Source organism: Lithobates pipiens, unplaced genomic scaffold (assembly GCF_037356315.1).
Source record: "Lithobates pipiens isolate NorthernLeopardFrog02 unplaced genomic scaffold, aLitPip1_a1.2 Scaffold_25, whole genome shotgun sequence".
In the NCBI taxonomy this organism is placed as follows: domain Eukaryota; kingdom Metazoa; phylum Chordata; class Amphibia; order Anura; family Ranidae; genus Lithobates; species Lithobates pipiens.
Window position 1 is genome coordinate 163,840,047 of NW_027507787.1, and position 23,645 is coordinate 163,863,691.

The following is a 23,645-nucleotide window of genomic DNA, read 5'->3' on the forward strand; positions in this document are numbered from 1 at the left end:
AAAGTGAGTACACCCCTAAGTGAAAATATCCAAATTGGGCCCAATTAGCCATTTTCCCTCCCTGGTGTTATGTGACTCGTTAGTGTTGCAAAGTCTCAGGTGTGAATGGAGAGCAGGTGTGTTAAATTTGGTGTTATCGCTCTCAGTCTCCCATACTGGTCACTGGAAGTTAGTACTTCACTTAACTCTGAAAAAAGAAGGATCTGAAAAAAAGAATTGTTGCTTTACATAAAGATGGCCTAGGCTATAAGCAGATTGCCAAGACCTTAAAACTAAGCTGAAGCACAGTGGCCAAGACCATACAACAGTTTAACAGGGCAGGTTCCACTCAGAATAGACCTCGACCAAAGGTTGACCAAAGAAGTTGAGTGCACATGCTCAGTGTCATATACAGAGGTTGTTTTTGGAAAATAGACGTATGAGTGCTGCCACAATTGTTGCAGAGGTTGAAGGGGTGGGGGTCAGCTTGTCGGTGCTCAGACCATACGCCACACACTCCATCAAAATGGTCTGCATGGCTGTCGTCCCGGAAGGAAGCCTCTTCTAAAGATGATGCACAAGAAAGCCTGCAGTTTTGCTAAAGACAAGCAGACTAAGGACATGGATTATGGAACCATGTCCTGTGGTCTGATGAGACCAAGATAAACTTATTTAGTTCAGATTTTGTCAAGGGTGTGTGGCGGCAGTCAGGTGAGGAGTACAAAGACAAGTGCCTACAATCAAGCATGTTGGTGGGGGTGTCATGGTCTGAGGCTGCATGAGTGCTGCTGGCACTGGGGAGCTACAGTTCATTGAGGGAACCATGAATGCCAACATGTACTGTGATATACTGAAGCAGAGCATGATCCCCTCCCTTCAGAGACTGGGCCGCAGGGCAATATTTCAACATGATAACGACCCCAAACACACCTCCAAGACGACCACTGCCTTGCTAAAGAAGCTGAGGGTAAAGGTGATGGACTGGCCAAGCATGTCTCCAGACCTAAGCCCTATTTAGCTGTGGGGCATCCTCAAATGGAAGGTGGAGGATTGCAAGGTCTCTAAAATCCACCAGCTTTGTGATCTCGTTATGGAGGAGTAGGGATGAGCTTCGTGTTCGAGTTGAACGCATGTTCGACTCGAACATCGGTCGTTCGTGCGTTCGCCGAATTCCGAACGTTTGGGCCGTTCGCGGCAAAATTAGTGTGGCCCACAATGCACTGCGATGGCGCAATGCATTGCTGTCTCACGATTGGCCAAGCATGCACTGTGACCCCGCATGCTTGGCCTGTAGCCAATCATAGCTCAGGCTGTGTAGTGCACGCCCCACACTATATAAGGCCGCCATTAAGGCAGCCTCGTGCAGTGTGTTGGCGTCTGAAGCAGTGGGTGTTCTGTGTACCTTCAACACAGTTACACACCAATCGTTTTTGGCTGATTTACTATCTTGCTCTTGTGTAGTGGTTACTGTCTGTGCCCTGACCGCAGTATACACCACTATATTCACCTCACCTATATAGCTAGTGATCTAGCTTTAATAATAGAGCTTGCAGTCAGTAGTGTTAGTGCGTGCTGTCTGCGTGCTCTGTACCCAGTACATACCACTATATACACCTACATAGCTGTTCTCTATTTGAGCCCGATTGTCATCTGCAGGAGTTATTGGAAGTTGTGTGTGCTTCCAGCACAGCACAGTATACATCTGTATATACCCCTTTAACTCTGCTGTTTTCTGGTTATTGTCTGCGTGCCCTGACCGCAGTATACACCGTGATATTCACCTCACCTATATAGCTAGTGGTCCATCTTTAACAATAGAGCTTGCAGTCAGTAGTGTCACTCAGGAGATAGTGCGTGCTGTGTGCGTGCTCTGTACCCAGAACATACCGCTATAATCCACCTGCATAGCTGTTCTCTATTTGGGCCCGATTGTCATCTGCAGGAGTTATAGGAAGTTGTGTGTGCTTCCAGCACAGCACAGTATACATCTGTATATACCCCTTTAACTCTGCTGTTTTCTGGTTATTGTCTGCGTGCCCTGACCGCAGTATACACCGTGATATTCACCTCACCTATATAGCTAGTGGTCCATCTTTAACAATAGAGCTTGCAGTCAGTAGTGTCACTCAGGAGATAGTGCGTGCTGTGTGCGTGCTCTGTACCCAGTACATACCGCTATAATCCACCTACATAGCTGTTCTCTATTTGGGCCCGATTGTCATCTGCAGGAGTTATAGGAAGTTGTGTGTGCTTCCAGCACAGCACAGTATACATCTGTATATACCCCTTTAACTCTGCTGTTTTCTGGTTATTGTCTGCGTGCCCTGACCGCAGTATACACCGTGATATTCACCTCACCTATATAGCTAGTGGTCCATCTTTAACAATAGAGCTTGCAGTCAGTAGTGTCACTCAGGAGATAGTGCGTGCTGTGTGCGTGCTCTGTACCCAGTACATACCGCTATAATCCACCTACATAGCTGTTCTCTATTTGGGCCCGATTGTCATCTGCAGGAGTTATTGGAAGTTGTGTGTGCTTCCAGCACAGCACAGTATACATCTGTATATACCCCTTTAAGTCTGCTGTTCTATAAAAAAGGCATCTGCAGGAGTTAGTGGGTGTTGTGTGCCTCCAGCACAATATAAACTACCCAACTACTGTTTTACCCAACTCCCTTCAGGCCATTACCATGTCTGGAAGGCCAGCAAGGAGAGGCAGACAGGCGCGAGCCGATAAAAGAGGGCAAGCAGGCTCTGTGTCTAGAGACAACAGTGCTGGTCGTGGACGCGGTGCATTGTCATCAGCACGTGGCCATGGGACATGCTTGTCCTTCTTTTCTGCAGCTGGACATGTTGAACCGCAACATGCCAACGACTTGGTAGAGTGGATGACCAAGCCCTCTTCATCCTCCTCATCCTCTCTCACCCAGTCTAAGGGTAGTAGAAAAGCAGCTGCCAACACATCGTCGTCCCTCCTCTCAATGTCATCATCAGTGACTCCTTCCCTAGACCCACCACGTCCTCCTGAGGAGTCTCCTGAACTCTTTGAGCACAGTGTTGGGTACATGCTCCAGGAGGATGCCCAGTGTTTGGTGGGCTCTGATGATGACACTCAGCTAGAGGAAGGCAGTAGCGTGAGCGCAGAGAGAGAGGATGCTCAAGAAGCACAGCAATCTGGCAGTCATGTTCCACAAGCTGCAGCATACTGCCAGGTTTGCTACAGCGATGAAGAGGGAGGGGATGATGAGGGCACTGACTCCACGTGGGTGCCTGGATGGAGGGAGGAGGAGGAGGAGGAGGAGGAGGCACATGTCCAACGAGGCAGGATGCCCTCCGGGGGCCAGCTTAGGGGCAGCACACCGACTGAATCACACCGCAGAGCTCCGCCTGCGCAGAGCGCTTCCTCTGCGCGTTATTCTAAAAGTTCTTTGGTGTGGGCCTTTTTTGAGACGAGTGCATCAGATCGCACCGCTGCTATTTGCAACATATGTCTCAAGCGTATCTCACGTGGCCAAAACATCAGCCGCTTGGGCACCACATGCTTGACCAGACATATGTTGACCTGCCATGCATGACAATATGTTGACCTGCCATGCAGCTCGTTGGCAAGCATACCTCAAAGACCCACACCAAAGAACAAAGCGGACCTCTCCTTGCTCCTCATCAGCTGGCATCTCCAACCCCACTAGACCTTCAGTCCTCTCTGAAACCTGCTCTGAGAGGAATGAAGGTGTAGAATTAGGTGTGTCACAGCCAAGTGCTTCCGGGAACTCTGCTAGTGGTACATCCACGTCCGATTATAGCAGGCAAATGTCCCTGCCCCAGCTGCTGGACCGGCGGAAGAAATTTACTCCCAGCCATCCACATGCCCAGCGGTTGAATGCTAGCTTGGCTAAATTGCTAGCACTTCAACTGCTGCCTTTTCAGTTGGTAGACTCGGCCCCCTTCCGTGAGTTTGTACAATGTGCGGTTCCTCAGTGGCAGGTCCCCAAACGCCACTTTTTCTCACGGAAGGCGATTCCAGCTCTCTACCGGCATGTGGAAGGCAATGTCCTTGCCTCGCTGGACAGGGCGGTCAGCGGTAAGGTGCATATTACCGCTGACTCATGGTCCAGCAGGCATGGACAGGGACGTTACCTGTCTTTCACGGCCCATTGGGTCACTCTTCTGGCTGCTGGGAAGGATGCAGGACAAGGTGCAGTAGTGTTGGAGGTTGTTCCGCCACCACGCCTCCAAAATGCTACTATTGGTTGTGACACACCTCTCTCCTCCACCCCCTCCTCTTCTTCTTCCTCCATGGCCTCTTCCAGTGCTCTGTCCTCAGAACCAGCGGTGCTCTGTAGGCGTTGCAGGGGCTACGCAAGTACGCAGGCAAAACGATGCCATGCCGTGCTTGCGCTGGTTTGTTTGGGGGACAGGAGCCACACTGGGGCGGATGTTTTGTCAGCTCTGCAGGGGCAGGCCGAGAGGTGGTTGACGCCACGCCAGCTTAAGCCAGGAATGGTGGTTTGCGACAATGGCACCAACCTCCTCTCCGCCCTCTGACAGGGACAACTGACCCATGTGCCCTGTGTAGCTCACGTCCTTAATCTGGTGGTGCAGCGGTTCTTGGGCAGGTACCCCGGCTTACAGGATGTCCTGAAACAGGCCAGGAGAGTCTGTGTGCATTTCCGCCGATCATTTAATGCCTGTGCTCGGCTGGCTGAGCTCCAAAAGGAGTTGAACCTGCCCAAGAACCGCCTTATATGTGACATGCCCACCAGATGGAACTCAACACTGGCCATGCTGCAGCGGCTGCACACGCAGCAGAGGGCCATCAATGAGTACCTGTGCGACTACGGCACCAGGACAGGGTCAGGGGAGCTTGGTTTTTTCTCACCACGCCAGTGGGGCATGATCAGGGATGCATGCACTGTCCTGTCACCGTTTGAGGAGGCCACAAGGATGGTGAGCAGTGACAGTGCATGCATCAGTGACACTGTACCTCTTGTCTACCTCTTGGAGCATACGCTGCGTGGAATAATGGACAGGGCACTTGAGGCAGAACAGAGGCAGGAAGAGGAGGACTTCCTTGCCTCTCAAGGCCCCCTTTATCCAGACAGTGTTCCTGCTGTGCCACCCATCACACAGGAAGAGGGTGAGGAGGAGGAAGAGGAGGAGGAGGATGATTGTGTCAGCATGGAGGTGGAGGCTGGCACTCAGCATCAGCAGCAGCTGCAGCAGTCTTATAGGGATGATTTACAGTCCCAAGAAACACGTGGACTTGTACGTGGCTGGGAGGAGGTAGCTGCGGATCATGTTGTCCTTAGTGACCCAGAGGACTCCGGACCGAATGCCTCAGCTAACCTACGCTGCATGGCCTCCCTGATCCTGCAAAGCCTGCGGAAGGATCCTCGTATTCTTCGGATCAAGGAGAGGGACCATTACTGGCTGGCCACTCTCCTTGATCCACGGTACAAGGGTAAGGTTGCCGACCTTATCTTGCCATCGCAGAGGGAGCAGAGGATGAGACATCTCCGGGAGGCCTTGCAGAAAGCTCTGTGCAACGCGTTCCCAGAGACTGGGAGGTCACAAACTCCTGGTCCTGGACAACGTGTTGCTGAGGCATCAGTCAGAAGGAGCGGTGGAGAAGGTGGCCGTCTGACTGATGCTTTCAGACAATTTTTTAGTCCGCAGCCCCAAGGTATGATTGGTTCCAGCACCCATCGCCAGCGTCTAATTTACATGGTGCAGGAATACCTAGGGGCAAGGTCAGACTTGGACACCTTTCCCACTGAAAATCCTCTGGCTTACTGGGTCTTGAGGATGGATCACTGGCCAGAGCTTGCACAGTATGCAATTGAGCTACTGGCCTGTCCTGCATCCAGCGTTCTTTCGGAACGCACCTTCAGTGCTGCTGGTGGCTTCGTTACCGATCACAGGGTGCGCCTGTCCACCGAATCAGTTGATCGACTGACATTCATCAAGATGAATCAGTCTTGGATCACCCACAGCTACCAAGCACCTGAAGCTGATGTAACCGAATAATTTTTTTTGAAATACCACATCCCTTCAAGACTGCCTATGCTGATGCTGAGTGACTGTCCTGTTATGTTGATTGTCTATCCTCTTCCTCCTCCGCTGATATGTTGGAAGAACATTTTTGGTTCTGGGTGATGCCAGCAGCCCAATTTTTCTGCCCCTGTTTAACAGGGGCGTTTAAGTACAATTTTTGATGCAATGCTTTGCAGCAGGGCTAATTCCTGCAATAAAACTAGAGTATATGGCAGAGGTTGCAGTGTGATGGCACCAGTGCCTAAGGCCCAATTTTTCTGCCCCTGTTTAACAGGGGCGTTTAAGTACAATTTTTGATGCAATGCTTTGCAGCAGGGCTAATTCCTGCAATAAAACTACAGTATATGGCAGAGGTTGCAGTGCGATGGCACCAGTGCCTAAGGCCCAATTTTTCTGCCCCTGTTTAACAGGGGCGTTTAAGTACAATTTTTGATGCAATGCTTTGCAGCAGGGCTAATTCCTGCAATAAAACTACAGTATATGGCAGAGGTTGCAGTGTGATGGCACCAGTGCCTAAGGCCCAATTTTTCTGCCCCTGTTTAACAGGGGCGTTTAAGTACAATTTTTGATGCAATGCTTTGCAGCAGGGCTAATTCCTGCAATAAAACTAGAGTATATGGCAGAGGTTGCAGTGTGATGGCACCAGTGCCTAAGGCCCAATTTTTCTGCCCCTGTTTAACAGGGGCGTTTAAGTACAATTTTTGATGCAATGCTTTGCAGCAGGGCTAATTCCTGCAATAAAACTAGAGTATATGGCAGAGGTTGCAGTGTGATGGCACCAGTGCCTAAGGCCCAATTTTTCTGCCCCTGTTTAACAGGGACATGTAATTACAATTCTTGATATAATATTTCACAGGAGGGCCCCTTCCTGTGCCCACCCAGAGTAACGGTGAGGACTTATAGTGTTGTGGCACCAGCACCACAACCACCAAAGGTCAATTTTTCTACCACTGTTCAACAATGGCATGTAATTACAATTCTTGATATAATCGTTCACAGCAGGGCGCTCCAGCGCCCACCAAGAGTCACTTTGAGGGCTTACAATGTTGTGGCAAAACCAACACCTTGTTCCGCCATTTCTGCAGAGCATATAGGGCAGGCCCCTACTTTCAAACATCCAATTTACAAACATCTCCTACTTGCAAACGGAAGGAGACAACAGCAAGTGAGATGAAAAAAGATGGACGACAAAACAAATTATACAGGGGTGATAACCCTTCCCTATGTTTTCCAAAAAGCTTAAAAATAGTTTGTTTGACTGGAGCTACACTTTAAAAATGTACCGGTTGAAAATTACAAACAGATTCAACTTAACACAACAAACCTACACAGTCCCTGTCTTGTTTGCACCGCCTTTATACTGCTGTCCTGAGTATATAGGGCCTGGGGGCCACACGCATTTCCTTTTTTTTAATATGGGTACGGGGTTCCCCTTAATATGCGTACAAGACCCAAATAGGCTGGTAATGGGCAGGGAGGGCTACCCATGCCATTTTTCTCAATGATTTTCAACCATATTGCAGGAACCAGATATAACATTAAAACCGCAAGCAGTTTTAAATGGTGTTATTTCCGTTTAATGTCCTTTTGTGCAGGGACTGTTCTAAACACGGGAAACACGTGGCATTTCACAGGCATACTACAGACACCCCCCAGGCACCATATTTAAAGGAATATTTCATTTTTTTTTTTCACTTTAATCTTCATTAAAATCAGTGTTCCCGCCAAAACGGCCGCTTTTAAAACTTTTTATTGCATTGACCCATGTCCCCTGAGGCAGGAGTCAGGTCCCCAAACCCTTTTTAGGACAGTATCTTGCATATCAGCCGTTAAAATTAGCACTTTCCATTTCGAACGTTCGAGTCCCATAGACTTCAATGGGGTTCTAACGTTCGTTACGAACGCGGGTCCGTTCGAAAGTTCTGGTGCGAACCGAACCGGGGGATGTTCGGCTCATCCCTATGGAGGAGTGTAAGAGGACTCCAGTGACTCCAGGACTCTACACACTGCATCAAATTGATCTGCATGGCTGTTGTCCCAAAATGAAGTCTCTTCTAAAGATGATGCACAAAAAAGCCAGCAAACACCCACAAACAGTTTTCTGAAGACAAGCAGACTAAGTACATGATTATAGAACCATGTCCTGTAGTCTGATGAGGCCAAGGGTTCAGATGGTGTCAAGCATGTGTGGTGGCAACCAGGTGAAGAGTACAAAGACAAGTGAATACAGTATTGTTACACCTCTGCTTCCATCAGATCTCAGTTCAATTAAATAAACACAACAGGTTTTTTTTTTTTCATTAGGTGATATTATTAGGCAGGACATTGATCTGTGTTGTGTTACCGATTGCTAACAAAAATAAAATCATGCTGAATGAGACAATTCCCACCACGTAAAAATATTGTAACAGCCTATGATCCGATTCTCTCCATTTTTGTACAACTTGCCTGTGAATACTGGGACGGCTTATTAGTAGATGCATGCTGAGCAGATATATGAACAGCAATGAAAACATAAAAAAACAATTATCACTATGTTTAACACCTCTGGTATATAGACGACGCTAAGTGATTCTCTCTTTTTCAACAAGTAGACGAGAAACAAGTTGGCAAAATGAAATGTAAGATTGATCCTGAAATGAGTCTGAGGATAATATAGAGACTTCCATTGCTGGCCTGTCTCTGAAAATGCCAGTTGTCTGGCTGTCACGATAATTCTCTGATTTTAATACTCTTGTGTGGAGACCTACAAACTACATGTGGATAAGGACATTTGGCTTTTCTTACCTTTATACTTGTACTAGGTCAACACCTTAAGTAATAAAGCCAGTGTATCATCAGAGTAGCCAAGCCAGTAGTGTATTTAGGTTTTGTGCTGCCCTAGGCCTGACTAAACTTGTGTACCCCTAAGTTAAATATGGCCTACCCCTTGCTGGTTAAGATCTGCTGTGAAATTTTCGAGTGGGGACACTTGTTCTGAGGGCTTGGGGGGGGAGGGTGGATTCCCTTAATTTGCATAGATTTCCTCTCACTTCCTGTTTGGCTATGGGGCAGGAAGTGAAGGGAAATCTCTGCAATGGGACAGGGATAGTAAAAAATAAACTGACAGGGGCTATAACCCTCCCTTACTCTATCCAAAATGAAAAAAAAAAAAAGTTTTTCCCAAGTCTCTGATAATTTTATTGAGAGGACTAATGCCTCATACACACGACCGGACATTCTGGCAGACTAGGTCCGACGGTCTTCCCGACTGACTTTTCAGCGGAGTTCCGATGGACTTCAGAACGAATGGACTTGGCAACAAAGTCCGTTTGTTTTGAACGTGATGAGGTAAGATGGGACTAAAAAAGGAAGTTCAATAGCCAATAGCTTCCCTTGCATCGTATTTGGTCCGTCGGACCAGCATACAGACAAACGGTTTTCCCGATAGGAATTGAGTCCATCGGACAGATTTGAAACATGTTCCATTTCTAGGTCCGTCTGATTTTTTAAATGAAAAACTATGGGATTAGCCCACACATGATCGGATCAACCTAGTCTGCTGGAAAGTCTGGTCGTATGTACGCGGCATAAGAAGATATAACCATGCCAATGGTGCAGCAGAAAACATAGCACAGTGAGGAAGGTTTGTGGTCCAGGATGATAGGACAGTCAAAATTTGAAGCAGCGCCCCTCACCCCAATTGTGGAATGCCAGCTGCCTGCATACCAGAAGCAGTGCGGGCGCTTTATGGGAGCTCTAGACTAATTTACCTCTCAGCCCAGTATGCTGCATAAGACTGGCACTACACTAACAGTGTAGCGAAAGCCGACGGGGACTCTTTCCATGCTGTCCCCCTGCAAAGTGCTGCCTAGGTCTGGGCCTTGTCAGCCTAGGCCAGGATACAGCGTTGAGCCAAGCAGATGGTATTTTCACAAGCAGACAAGAAATGAAAGTGTCCATATTAGGTCATGACAGGTTTACTTTAGAAACTAACAAAAATCACACTGTATTTAAATGGCATTTATATAACGAAATAAATATGCATAATAATACAATCGATGATATGAAAGTATATTATGCAAAAGCTGAAAACATACATCACAGGCAATTAAGAATGGATAGGCTGCATTCTTAGTGATCCCATTGGTCTCTAGTGAATGGATAGGCTGCATTCTCAGTGATGTCACCGGTCTCTAGTGAAGGGATAGGCTGTATTCTTACTAATGTCACCAGTCTCTAGTGAATGGATAGGCTGCATTCTTAATAATGTCACCAGTCACTAGTGAATGGATAGGCTGCATTACATTAGTAACATAGTACATAGTTACATAGAAGGTGAGGTTGAAAAAAGACACAAGTGCATCAAGTCCAACCTATGTGTGTGATTATATGTCAGGATTACATTGTATATTCCTGTATGTTGTGGTCGTTCAGGTGCTTATCTAATCGTTTTTTGAAACTATCGATGCCCCCCGCTGAGACCACCGCCTGTGGAAGGGAATTCCACATCTTTGCCACTCTTACAGTAAAGAATCCTCTACATAGTTTAAGGTTAAACCTGTTTTCTTCTAATTTTAATTTTAAAGTGGTCGTGTGTCTTGCTAATCTCCCTTCCACGAAAAAGTTTTATCCCTATTGTGGGGTCACCAGTACGGTATTTGTAAATTGAAATCCTATCACCTCTCTTCCTTTTTCTAGATGGCAACTCACCTCCTTAATGAAGGTTAATAGATTGGTTTGGCAAGAAGGATTCTTCATGAATCCATGCTGATTACTGCCATAATACCATTTTCATCACTAAAATCTTGTATATAGTCCCTATAATCCAAATCCTCCTCATACAACAGTATCTCTAGTTTACCCATCTTGTCCGCTTAGCTCCTGGCATTGGTGAACATGCCATGTAGTTTAGCCCGGTTGCATACTATCCTCTTATTGGGTGTTCAAACTAGGACTTGTTACTATACTTACCTTGGGTTTTTGTGCTTTAGTCAACCCACCACTAATGCCCCCAATACTACCCTCTGGACAATGTTCCGCGCTGACTATCTCTACCTCTGGATCCCCCCTTGCCCCGTTGCCTAGTTTAAAAACCCCTCTAACTTTTTGGCCAACTTTACTCCCGGCACTGTCATCTCAGTCCTCCAGGAACCCAAAGCCCTCCTTACTACACCAGCTCCACAGCCACTTGTTTACTCTAATCTCACCGCATTCTCGGTGATGTCATCAGGCTCTAGTGAATGGATAGGTTGCATTCTTAGTGATATCTCTGGTCTCTAGTAAATAGATATGTTGCATTCTTAGTGATGTAATCAGTCTTTAATGAATGGATAGGCTGCATTCTTAGTGATGTCATCAGTTTCTATTGAATGGATAGGTTGCATTCTCAGTGATGTCGCCGCTCTTTAGTGAGTGAATTGATAGGCTGCACTCTCAGTGATGTCATCGGTTTCTACTGAATGTATAGGTTGCATTCTCAGTGATGTCACTGGTCTCTAGTGAATGGATAGGTTGCATTCTCAGTGGTGTCACCTATCTCTAATACATGAATAGGCTTCATTCTAAGTATTATCACAGATCTCTAGTAAATGACTGCAATGTTAGTAATGTGGCTAGTCTTTAAAGAATGGATAACATTCAGCGCAGAACATATATGAAACTTTAATATTTAGCTAATACTGTTATTTTCTTTGCTACCAGCTAAGAATCCCTCAATCCCCTGGCTGCATTTTCAGTGATGTCATTGTTTTCTAGTAAATAGTAACATACATCACAGGCAATTAAGAATGGATAGGCTGCATTCTTAGTAATGTCATCGGGCTCTAGTCAATGGATAGGCTGCATTCTTAGTGATGTCATCGGTCTCTATTAAATGGTTAGGCTGCATTCTTAGTGATGTCATCAGTCTCTAGTGAATGGATAGTTTGCATTCTTAGTGATGTCACCAGTCTCTAGTGAATGGATAGGTTGCATTCTTAGTGATGTGACTATTCTCAAGTTAAAGCAGAACTTCAGTCCCCTTTTATTTGTTTTCGCCTCCCCCTCTGGCACTGGCATTTTCATATTTCTTGCGCATACGCAGATGTACCACAGGCCGCTGCCCAGCCTTCGGTTGTGACCTGCACCTCTTTTGGAACGTCCATAACATAATCTTTGGAAAAACACATGTATATACACATTGCCAGATTGTTCTTATTTCTTTGGCCATAGGTAAAGGTTAGAAAACTTTACCCACATGGATCAAAATGAGAATATATTGATTCTCTTAGATTGATGCATTCTCAGTGACATGAGTAGTCTCTAGTGAATGGATAAGCTGAATTCTCAGTGACGTCATTGGTCTCCAGTGAATGGATAGGCTACGTTCTTAGTGACGGCACTGGTTTCTTTGAATGGATAGGCTACATTCTCAGGGATTTCATTGGTTTCTAGTGAATGGATAGGCTACATTCTCAATGATGTCATTGATCTCTGGTGGATGGATAGGCTACATTCCCAGTCTCTAGTGAAAATATAGGCTCCATTCCCAGTGTTGTCTCCAGCCTTTAGAGAATGGATAGAGTATGTTTTTAGTGATGTTACTGGTCTCTACATTCTTAGTGATGTCACTAGTCCCTAGTGATTGGACGGGCTACATTATTGGTGATGTCAACCCTCTCTAGTGAATGGATGGGCTGCATTCTTAGAAATTACCCCCCGGTCTCTGAATTGGTTACGTTCTCAGTAATGTCACCAGTCTCCACTAAATGGATAGACTACATTCGCCATGATGTAACTGGTCTAAAATTACTGAATAGGCTACATTCTCCGTGATGTTTCTGGTCTCCAATTAATGGATAAGCTACATTCTCCATGATGCCTCTGGTCTCCAATTAATGGATAAGCTACATTCTCAGTGATGTCACTGGTCTTTGATTAATGGATAGGCTACATTCTACATTATGTCACTGGTCTCCAGTTAATGGATAGGCTACAGTCTCAGTGATGTTGCTGGTCTCTAGTATATGCATAGGCTACATTCTTAGTGATGTCACCAATCTCCACTCAATGGAAAGGCTGGATTCTCAGTGATGTCATCCATCTCTAGTAAATGATTAGGCTGCATTGTCAATAATGTGACTTTTTTTTTTTTAATGGATAACAGACACCCACTGCAGAAAAAATATGAAACTTTAATATTTAGCTAATACTGTTATTTTCTTTGCTGGCAGCAAACAATCCCCTGATCTCAGCACTGACAGTGATTACAGTATTGTTTCATGAAATTGTAGCCATTGTGCAGAATAACAGAAGCGGCTGTGAAATTTCTTCATGAGATGTGCGTGTCACATCAGCAATTGCAGCTCAACACAACCGGCAATTACTGACCAATGACCAAACAGCAGCAGGGATAAAATACAATTTCCCCGCCGGTGACATGGATCAGCTATTTGTAAACTTTCATTACCGGCATTTACCGCAGGAACCCAAACCTATTCAGATGCTTAGAAAAAAAAGAAATCGTTTAATCCCATAGCATCTGAATATCCCATTGGTGCCCATTTCCTAGGCACAGGATTATAGGTAGATATAAATATTTATTAGTCTCTAAAAAACTGTAACAAATGGCTACGAAAGAAATCACATAGACATTGTTTACCATCTGAAATGACAGCTGCAGATTTGAAACAAATTATATTGTTATATAAATCCAAAGACAGTCAGCAATTTAAAAAAAGAACCTTCTAGGGAATAGCTGCTGTAAACATTTCTTTGTTTGGATTTAGCTGTCTGCAGAGTGTGGTCTAGGAGAGTGTATTGCACTACCGAACCATCCTTTACGGGCTCCTGGCACAGAAAACACAAAAAAAAAAAAAGAAAAAAACAAAGCCATTGGCTTCCACTGCTGTCAATCATAGCCAGTGAGCCAATAAATGAACACGCAGAGCCCTGGTTCGGGAGCTGGACTGCTCTGGTGCCCCCATTGCAAGCTACTTGCACTGGGGTCAATTGGCAGGAGGAAGAGGCCAGGAGCACCAGCGGGGGACCTAAGAAGAGGAGGATCGGAGCTGCTCTGTGCAAAACCATTACACAGACCCGATAAGTATAAAATGTTTGTTATTTTGAAAAAAAAAAGTTTTTTACACTTTGATATCACTTTAAGAAAGGTTACTCTATCCGATGGTGCCCTCTTGTCTAGTGGATGCAAGCACAGCACACATTGAAGCACCAGGCATCCAACACACCAAGTGTCAAATACTAAGATTATTTGGGTGGCCGTAGATCTTCAGGAAAGCAAAAGTTCCAGGAATGGGCAGTAGATACAATAAGCAAAATCCATCTTCTATTGCAAGAAACATTTTAAGTTTCTTTTTTTTGGGTGAGGTCTCTTTATAGCTTATATATGAGGTTTTGGTTACTGGGCCTTGATCTACTCCTGGACTGGGACCTCCAAGTTGTATGTATACCATCAACAATCCTGACGCAGAAACCTGACAAAGTTACAACTCCCATCATGCGTTAGAGGCCACCATTGGCTAACACTAGTAAGAAGGATGGTGTCCTTCTCTAATTTGTCTCTTACCTGAATGAAGACATACTCGTCCTGTACCACTAATGAATTGGTGTCAATATATCGAGAGAACGGTCCGCTCTTAGTGGTCTCTGCACACTCTTGTATTCTACAAGTTATGTAATGGGCATCTGGAAAAAAAAAAAGAAAAATATAATGTAACGTACTCATATAAAGCAACATTTTGCAAGTTGATGGAAATGCAGTCCCCCCATTACAGAGTTCAATGCGGTGCAATTCAGAAGCCATAATAAATGTGAACAGAGAAAAAAAAGTGGAAAAAACTGCGCTAAGGTGAAAAGAAAGATATAAAACATATGAACTTTTGTATAGTATTTTTGAAAATAGATGTTCAGCTGCGGCTTCACTGTGTCACATAAATACAGAACAAGCAAAATAAAAAATCCTAAGCCGCGCTTAACATATGTAAACGACTAATTGTGCAAAAAAATTGTGGTAGAATGAGTAGTAAACAAGGTATAACAACACTATATAAATTGGTGTATATCTGTAAAACATGCGTGATATAAAACACACGTGTATTGATATCTCAAAACACAGAATCTAACCCTTACAATCTAACCCATACAATAGATTTCCATGACATAAACCTGTATCCACATAAAAATAAAAATAAAAATAAGAAAAAATAAGAAAAAAATAAAAAACGGAGAAACATAAACACCCAGTGTATGAGCAATAAGTCCATGTATATGAGCCACCAAACTAATTATCGCAAAGCTGTAAATAAAGTCCTCCAGAAAATAATAAGCCACAATATTCGTAGAAAGTTCACCACTAGGTCCAAATGGAAAAAAGAAGTGTTCAATCCACCACCAGCATGTGATAAGATTTGCCGCTTACCAGAAAGGCATGACCCCCCACTACAGAGGGTCACACGAGACTTGTAAAAATGGATACCACTTCCAGCCAGGGGGGGGTCCTCGATGTCCTCCTAGTTCCACCACTCCAATGGATGTTGGGAAGAAGACTCACTCCCGGACGTCTTTACTCAAGCCGCGTACACACGTGGCGGACTGTCTGGCCAACTTAGTCCGTCAGACAATCCGACGGACAGTCCGTCATACTTTCGAATGAACGGACTTGCCCACACACGGCACTTTTTGAGCGGACTAATACGGCGGACTAAGTCCGCCATACTATCCGCCCTACTTTTGAAATGAACGGACTCGCCCACACATGCGGAGGAAAGTCCGCTCATTTCGAGCACGTCTCCAGGTAGGCGGGGCCCGCGAAGGAGACGTCGCTGACCCCGCCGCCTGGTATGGACTTAAAGAGGAACCCCAACGCCGAAAAAAATCGGCGTGGGGGTCCCCCCCCAAGTCCACAACAGACCCTTGTCCGAGCACGCTACCCGGCCGGCCAGGAAAGGGGGCGAGCGAGCGCCCCCCCTCCTGAGCCGTACCAGGCCGCGTGCCCTCAACATGGGGGGTGCCTTGGGGAAGCACCCAAAGCACCTTGTCCCCATGTTGATGAGGACAAGGGCCTCTTCCCGACAACCCTGGCCGTTGGTTGTCGGGGTCTGCGGGCGGGGGGCTTATCGGAATCCGGGAGCCCCCTTTAATAAGGGGGCCCCCGGATACCGGCCCCCCACCCTATGTGAATGAGTATGGGGTACAATGTACCCCTACCCATTCACCTGTGAAAAAAAGTACAAAAAAAACACAACACAGGGTTAAAATATTTTATTGCACAGCTGCGGGGGTCTTCCGTCTTCGGGGGTCTTCTCGCCGGACTCCTCCGCTATCTTCTTGTAGCTCTTTTGCTAGCGGAGGAGTCCGGCTTTCTTCCTCGCTGCCAGCCTCTTCTCCCGACTTCGGGGGTCTTGTCCCCCTCTTCGGTTCTTCTGCCGGGCCACCGCGCCTTCTTATAGCTCTTTTACAGGCGGTGGCCCGGTCTTCTATCGCCGCCGTCGCCGCCGCCTTCCGTTCTTCTTCTTCTTCTTCTTCTTCTTCTTCTCCAGGAGATGTTGACACGACGCTCTCTCTGGCCGGAATGCCAGGGACGCGCTCCGCTGCCACTTATATAGGGACAATGGGGCGGTGCCACATGGCTTTATGTCACATGGGTTGGTCACATGGTGACCCCACCCCCTTACGATGTCATAGTCCCCATGTGACATCAACCCATGTGACCAACCCATGTGACATAAAGCCATGTGATACCGCCCCATTGTCCCTATATAAGTGGCAGCGGAGCGCGTCCCTGGCATTCCGGCCGGAGAGAGCGTCGTGTCAACATCTCCTGGAGAAGAAGAAGAACAACAACGGAAGGCGGCGGCGGCGACAGAAGACCGGGCCACCGCCTGTAAAAGAGCTATAAGAAGGCGCAGTGGCCTGGCAGAAGAACCGAAGAGGGGGACAAGACCCCCGAAGTCGGGAGAAGAGGCCGGCGGCGAGGAAGAAAGCCGGACTCCTCCGCTAGCAAAAGAGCTACAAGAAGATAGCAGAGGAGTCCGGCGAGAAGACCCCCAAAGACGGAAGACCCCCGGAGCTGTGCAATAAAATATTTTAACCCTGTGTTGTGTTTTTTTTGTACTTTTTTTCACAGGTGAATGGGTAGGGGTACATTGTACCCCATACTCATTCACATAGGGTGGGGGGCCGGTATCCGGGGGCCCCCTTATTAAAGGGGGCTCCCGGATTCCGATAAGCCCCCCGCCCGCAGACCCCGACAACCAACGGCCAGGGTTTTCGGGAAGAGGCCCTTGTCCTCATCAACATGGGGAAAGGTGCTTTGGGGTGGGGGGGCCGCGCGGCCCCCCCTTCCCCAAGGCCCCCCCCATGTTGAGGGCACGCGGCCTGGTACGGCTCAGGAGGGGGGGGCGCTCGCTCGCCCCCCTTTCCTGGCCGGCCGGGTAGCGTGCTCGGACAAGGGTCTGTTGTGGACTTGGGGGGGGACCCCCACGCCGATTTTTTTCGGCTTTGGGGTTCCCCTTTAAGTCCATACCAGGCGGCGGGGCCAGCGACGTCTCCGTCGCGGGCCCCGCCTACCTGAATACCCGCTCGAAATGAGCGGACTTTTCTCCGGGCGGGAAAATTCCGCTCATTTCAAAAGTACAGCGGACTGGCACACACACGGGCGGATTGTCCGCCGAAATGCGAGTCCAGCGGACAGTATTTCCAACATTCCGAAATACTTAGTCCGCCAGACTGCACGCTGAAAAAGTCCGCTGAAGCCCACACACGAGCGGACTGTCCGCTGAAATGTGTTTCGGCGGACTAAGTAGGCCAGACAGTCCGCCCGTGTGTACGCGGCTTCAGAGGTCCAAAAAAAGGGACTCAAAAAGCAGGGGCATCAAAACCATAAAGGGAAAAATAGAACTCGAAATAGTGTTAAACCCTTTATTATTAGAGATATAAAAAGTAAAAATACACTTACAAATGTATAAAAGAAAATAAGCCTTAAGTCCGTTGCGCCGGCCGGACGCACGCAGACAGACCCATTCTCCTGGAAACCGTCACAAACACGAGGTGATAAATAGCGTACCGCTCAGCCCTACGCGTTTAGATCATAATAAATGTATCTCTCTTCAGCGGGTTCTTTAGCGCTTTACAATTACAGACCCCATTTGCATCGCCCAGTGTGTCCCCATTCCCTCTTCACCACCAGACTGTCAAATGCATCATCATCATCACTAGAATGAGGTTCAAATTTGCTGCCATGCAGGATTCACAGTGAAATTTGGCAAAGAAATGTCATTTAGCTTTTGCTTTAGTACATACAGGTGTGCCACTTATAGTATTGTGCAGGTTTAAGAGAACCCCCTTAGCATGTTAATTGAAGAATTGTGTGTTATTATTAATGTCCCCCAGGGCAGTGTCCTGCTCCCCATGCCCTTTATTTGGTAATCCTTTGTCTATTCACCTTCAAAATGACTTGGTTTACAAACAAACCAAAGCTATCTGGGAAATGTCATTTAGCAGCAAATATTTAGTTTTTTTTTCCTTTCTAAATGTCACTTTTGCTTTAGGCATGTCTTAAATCTCTGCCATTTCACAGGCAGGTTTAAGGAATTCCCCAAGCATGTTATTTAAAGGAACTGTGCATTTTTTCATTTAGTTCATTTATTAATATCATGTCTATTGATCAGTTTACCATTTGTTAGGCATCATTAGAATATAACTTAATTGAGTATTATTAATGCTTCACTTAAGCCTTAATAAATGCTGAATGCTGTGATTAAACTTTTTTTCTGCAATGCCACTCATCAGGGCCTGATCTAAGGAGGTGCTGGGGCGGACTCTGCCCCCCCCCCATATTTCAGTAGTGCCTCCCCAAGATCAGTGACATTGGTATCAGGAAGAAGAAGGGCTGGAGGTCTGCATGCAGTCTTGTCCATGTCAAGTATGCAATGCATGGCTGCACAGTGCCCTGCCTGCGCAACACATCATTTGTTTCCATGGTGCAGGTGGGGTGGACCAGGATGCACAGCATCATTTGTTGCCATTTGTGAAAGGGGGGCTCTGTTGTGATGGGGGAATGGGGGGCATTCTGTTGTCATAAGATGGGCTCTGTTGTAATGGGGGATACTCTTGTGTTGGGGGGGTATTCTGTTTCGATGGGGGGACTCTGTTGTAATGGGGGGGGGGGACTCAAATAGGAAGGGGACTCCAATGGGATGGGGGCAGCTCTGATTTGAAGGAAACAATGTAATGAGGGGGCTGTGATGGGGGCTGGTAGGGTGTTGACAATATGCCCCCTACATTTTTTACTGCACCCCCAGATCAGACAGGCTAGATCCGGAACTTTCCCTAATGGTATGGCACTGCCCAGCTCCCAAAGTCCTTTGTTTCACAATACCTTGCCTATTAGCATTCAAAATAGAAATAATTGATTTTACAGATTCACCTCCAATTGACTTCAATAAATAAATTGAACCCAAGTAGCCCTTTAACAACCATCACCAATCCAAGTTGGTGCCAGTATGACTTTGTAACAAGATGACATCTGCAGTCTTTTATTAATGAAGGGGTTATTTCCTTGTCCTGCTATCACAAGGTCAGGAATTGAGCTGAAACCTCCACAACAGGGCCACAGACAATAATAAAAACTGGACAGAGATGTTTACTCTTTTTACGTTTAAAAAAAGAAAAATTGGATTGGAGTTGGGCAACACAAATAAATTGGAGATACACTCCTCTGCCTCCATTTAACCCAGGAACCCAAAGTTAAGGCGCTCTAATATGCCCATCTTGACTTCCACATGGAATTTCTGAAGAGATCTCATTTGGTAACCTGCATAGAGAATGAGAAGAAACTAGGTGTTGACATGAGAAAATTCTCCAGTAACCTACAATAACGGTCAAAACCAGACAAATAATGAATTAAATAATATTTTTTTTTAATACAATATTAGCATAGATAAAAATCAAGGTATCCAACCGTAAACATCTGGGGAAAATGATGCCTTCTAAAAGAGATACCTTGATTATCTTTTTTAATATTGTATAATAAAGATTATTATTTGTCTCCATTGTTTTGGCTGTTATAGTCCGCTTTTGTAGGTTACTAGAGAATTTTCTCTGGTCAACACCTAGTTTCTATTCGTGTATGATTTTGAGGAGGCCATCAAAGTCTCCTTTTTTTTTTAAACTGCATAAAAAATGGTCCTTCCTTGGACACCTTGTACTTCTCTGTCAAAGCAGCTGCTTTTGATTCACAGTATAAATAAATGTAAATGCATGTTGAATTTTTACGTTTTTTCTTAACAGAAAAGGTGGTTTCTCTAAATCTAATTAGCTGGATTCATCAGTAGAATGATTGATCCTAGGAATTAATACAACAGCTATTGAGGTGAACATAAAATTGTTTCCTGCTAGTAAGATAAATCAGAGCTGTCTTCTTTAGGTCTTGTTTGGTCTTCTTTTTGATGAACAATTTTGAAACTGAAAATTGACATTTGCTTTTTTTCAAACTTGCTCCTCGACTAATGAATTAAAATGACTCTGTAATGAGAAATGTTTTGCTAAAAGAGCTGCTATTGGTGCAGGAAGGCAATAAATACCCAATGGGAAAATGATACTTCCAGGAGGGACAATTTTCTTGGTCCTCTGAAGGTCCCACTGGCTCCCTCTGACATCGCTGGATCAGAAAGTGATTGTGTGAGGTCAGAGGGAGAACCCAGTGGGACCTGCAGAGGGCCAGGGGACTGACACTTTCGGAAGTGTAGTTATTTCTACACTAGACTTCAAGTCTAGTGGTCTGAGAAGTGTTAGTCAGTGTGGCACCATGAAAGGTGAGTATTTGCAGTACCAACTTATTTTACAGGTAGCAGTTATTTTATCATTTTTGCTTTAATGGATCACTGCATTTATCCTTTTTTCCTCTGCACCACCGCCCACTGAGCTAAATTACCCCTCCCCTTCTAGCTTCTGAGCACTGGCCACGGCTGTGCAGTAGCCTCTTATAGACCTAATCCGGGAATGCCGCAAAAAAGCTATTGCGCTCTGCATCCCTGCGCATTGTCCCTGTTGGAAAGATAATTCTTGGCAGGTACCTCTAAAGGTGCTATGCTTGTGTATGTACTCATGCCCGGTGGGGTTAACTATGTACAGACAGAGGTGCATCAGCCAGAGGAAAGATCAATTCCGGTTATGAGGGTATATAGGGGAGTATTCCCCGCGACTTTTTTGTCTCATGGGAAAGCGGGGTAGACCACATATCCTATGATGTGATCATTAGTAGAGCAGGGAGTGCATCTGTAAATGGACCCACAATCGGGAAGTGTAAACAGCCAGTTCTGTGTGTGGAAAGTGCTTAATCTAAAGGTATCCACACCATTGTACATCCACATCATTGTACAGCCTCACCATTGTACATCAGAACCATTATCGTAGACGAAGCTACCTTGCGAGAAACTGTTTTATTAAGCTATAGAGAAGGTGAGTGATTTAATGTCTGTTGTAATGGAAATGATTGTGTGAAGGACATCTCAAATGCAGAACAGTGTAACATCCTTGTACCAATGTCGCAAACAGCATTCTGTAAATAAGTTAGTTCATTCTGCAGAATGTGTGCCATATCAACGTGTGTATTCAGGGGAATGAAGTGTAAATGTAGTGGTGTACTTGCCACTAATAACAAATATCCATCATATCACCCGCTGCCAGACTCCCATATATCCCTTGCAAAGACAATGAAAAGTAATTTTCTGTGTTTTGTTTTAAATCACTTTGCCATCATATTTTTTGATTTTTTTAGGTTAGCACATAATTTGAGCCTGAAGGAATGATGCGCATGTGTAACAGCTACAGGTCTTTTTTTGGCATCACCATGCAGACCATTGCTCTTCCTCTGCATAACTCCTGCAGACTACTGCTTCCAGAACTTCCTCATCAATGACTGTGTAAAGATGAGGACATCACCCTTGACCGTGTGAGGGTGATGTTCCCAGAACTTCTCTCCTCATGCACAAACTTGTACTGTAGCATTTCAGTTAAACTTGTACTGTAACATATTAATTTCCTGTCACATCTTCTTTAAGCAAGAGAACCCACTCTGAATAGTTTCTCCTACTGACACTGGTTGCTTACTGCTACTAGGCCAGAGGCCTACAGTACCTCTCCCCAAAAGCCTAGTAGTTTAAAAGCATGTTCTGAATGGTGAATTACTGTTCCTAGCTAGCCCAGCTTGCAAATCCTGTGCCCTCAGACCACATCGATTTGACACTACTCCCCACAGTCTCTCCTCTGTTCCAGGACTCCTTACCAATGACTGTGTAATGATAAGGACTTTGCCAATGACCGTGTCAAGGTGAAGTTTCCTCACAGAATTCCTGGCATGTCTCCACATCCAGCCCTCCACTGTGATACACTCACTGACCTTTGCTGTGCTAAAGAATTTGTGAAGAGTATTGAGTGTTCTACACTGTATATCCGGTTCCCGACCAGCGCACGCAGATGTACGTCGGCAGAATGGCACGGGCAGGCATATTGGCGTACAGGTACGTCCAATCTTCAATGCCGCCCTGCCATCGTGAGTGCGCCGCTGGCGATGCGCTCGCGTGCCGGTCGGGACTCCCGTGAGTCCAGTCGTCTCACGGGGAGGCTGAATGGAGAAATGCCTTGTAAACAGCATTTCTCCATTCTGCCTAGCAACTAGTGACGCTGATCTCTGCTCCATGTGATTGGAGCAGAGATCAATGTTCACTAAATGAAAGCCCAACCCCCCACAGTTAGTAAAACACCCCTAGGAACACTTAACCCCTACACTGCCACCCACTGGTTAACCCCTTCACTGTCAGTGTCATTTACACAGGAATCACTGCATTTATATAGCAGTGATTGCTGTATAACTGACAATGGTCCCAAAAATGTGTCAAAAATGTCCGATGTGTCTGCCATAATGTCGCTGTCACAATAAAAATCGCTGATCGCCGCCATTACTTGTAAAAAAAAAAAAAAATGATTAATAAAAATGCCATAAAACTATCCCTATTTTGTAAACGCTATAACTTTTGCGCAAACCAATCAATAATCGCTTATTGTGATTTTTTTTGCAAAAATATGTAGAAGAATACGTATCGGCCTAAACTGAGGGAAAACATTTTTTTATATATATTTTTGGGGGATATTTATTATAACAAAAAGTAAAAAATAATGCGTTTTTTTCAAAATTGACGCTCTATTTTTTTTATAGCGCAAAAAATAAAAACCGCAGGGGTGATCAAATACCACCAAAAGAAAGCTCTATTTGTGGTAAAAAAAAGGACGTCAATTTTGTTTGGGAGCCACGTCGCACGACCGTGCAATTGTCAGTTAAATCAACGCAGTTGATTTTCTGCGAAAGGGATGTCAAGAATCCACGTGGCCATTCAATGACATTTGGAAGAGAAGCGGTTTAACCTTAAAGGTGTTGCAAAGTCTTGTGCTTTTTCACCGTAATACATTCTATGCATTACGGTGAAAAACCTTCTGTGCTGCAGCTGCCCATCAGAGTCCCCCTTTTTATTACCTTAAATAATCGTTCCAGTGACAGGGATGAGCACAGCAGCTCCAGCTGCTGTCCCTGGTCTTCGTTGGATAGATTTATAGCAGCGGGAGTCAATGAAATCCAG

At 45.6% G+C, this 23,645-nt stretch overlaps 1 protein-coding gene across 1 annotated transcript in view; it reads right to left on the reverse strand.

Moving 5' to 3' along the window:
- SORCS3 (sortilin related VPS10 domain containing receptor 3) overlaps positions 1–23,645 on the reverse strand; it is a 962,887-nt gene that overhangs the window by 309,562 nt on the left and 629,680 nt on the right. The window contains exon 7 of the mRNA XM_077455086.1: positions 14,579–14,697. Within this exon, the coding sequence (XP_077311212.1) occupies positions 14,579–14,697 (119 nt within the window). The remainder of the gene's footprint in view (positions 1–14,578; positions 14,698–23,645) is intronic.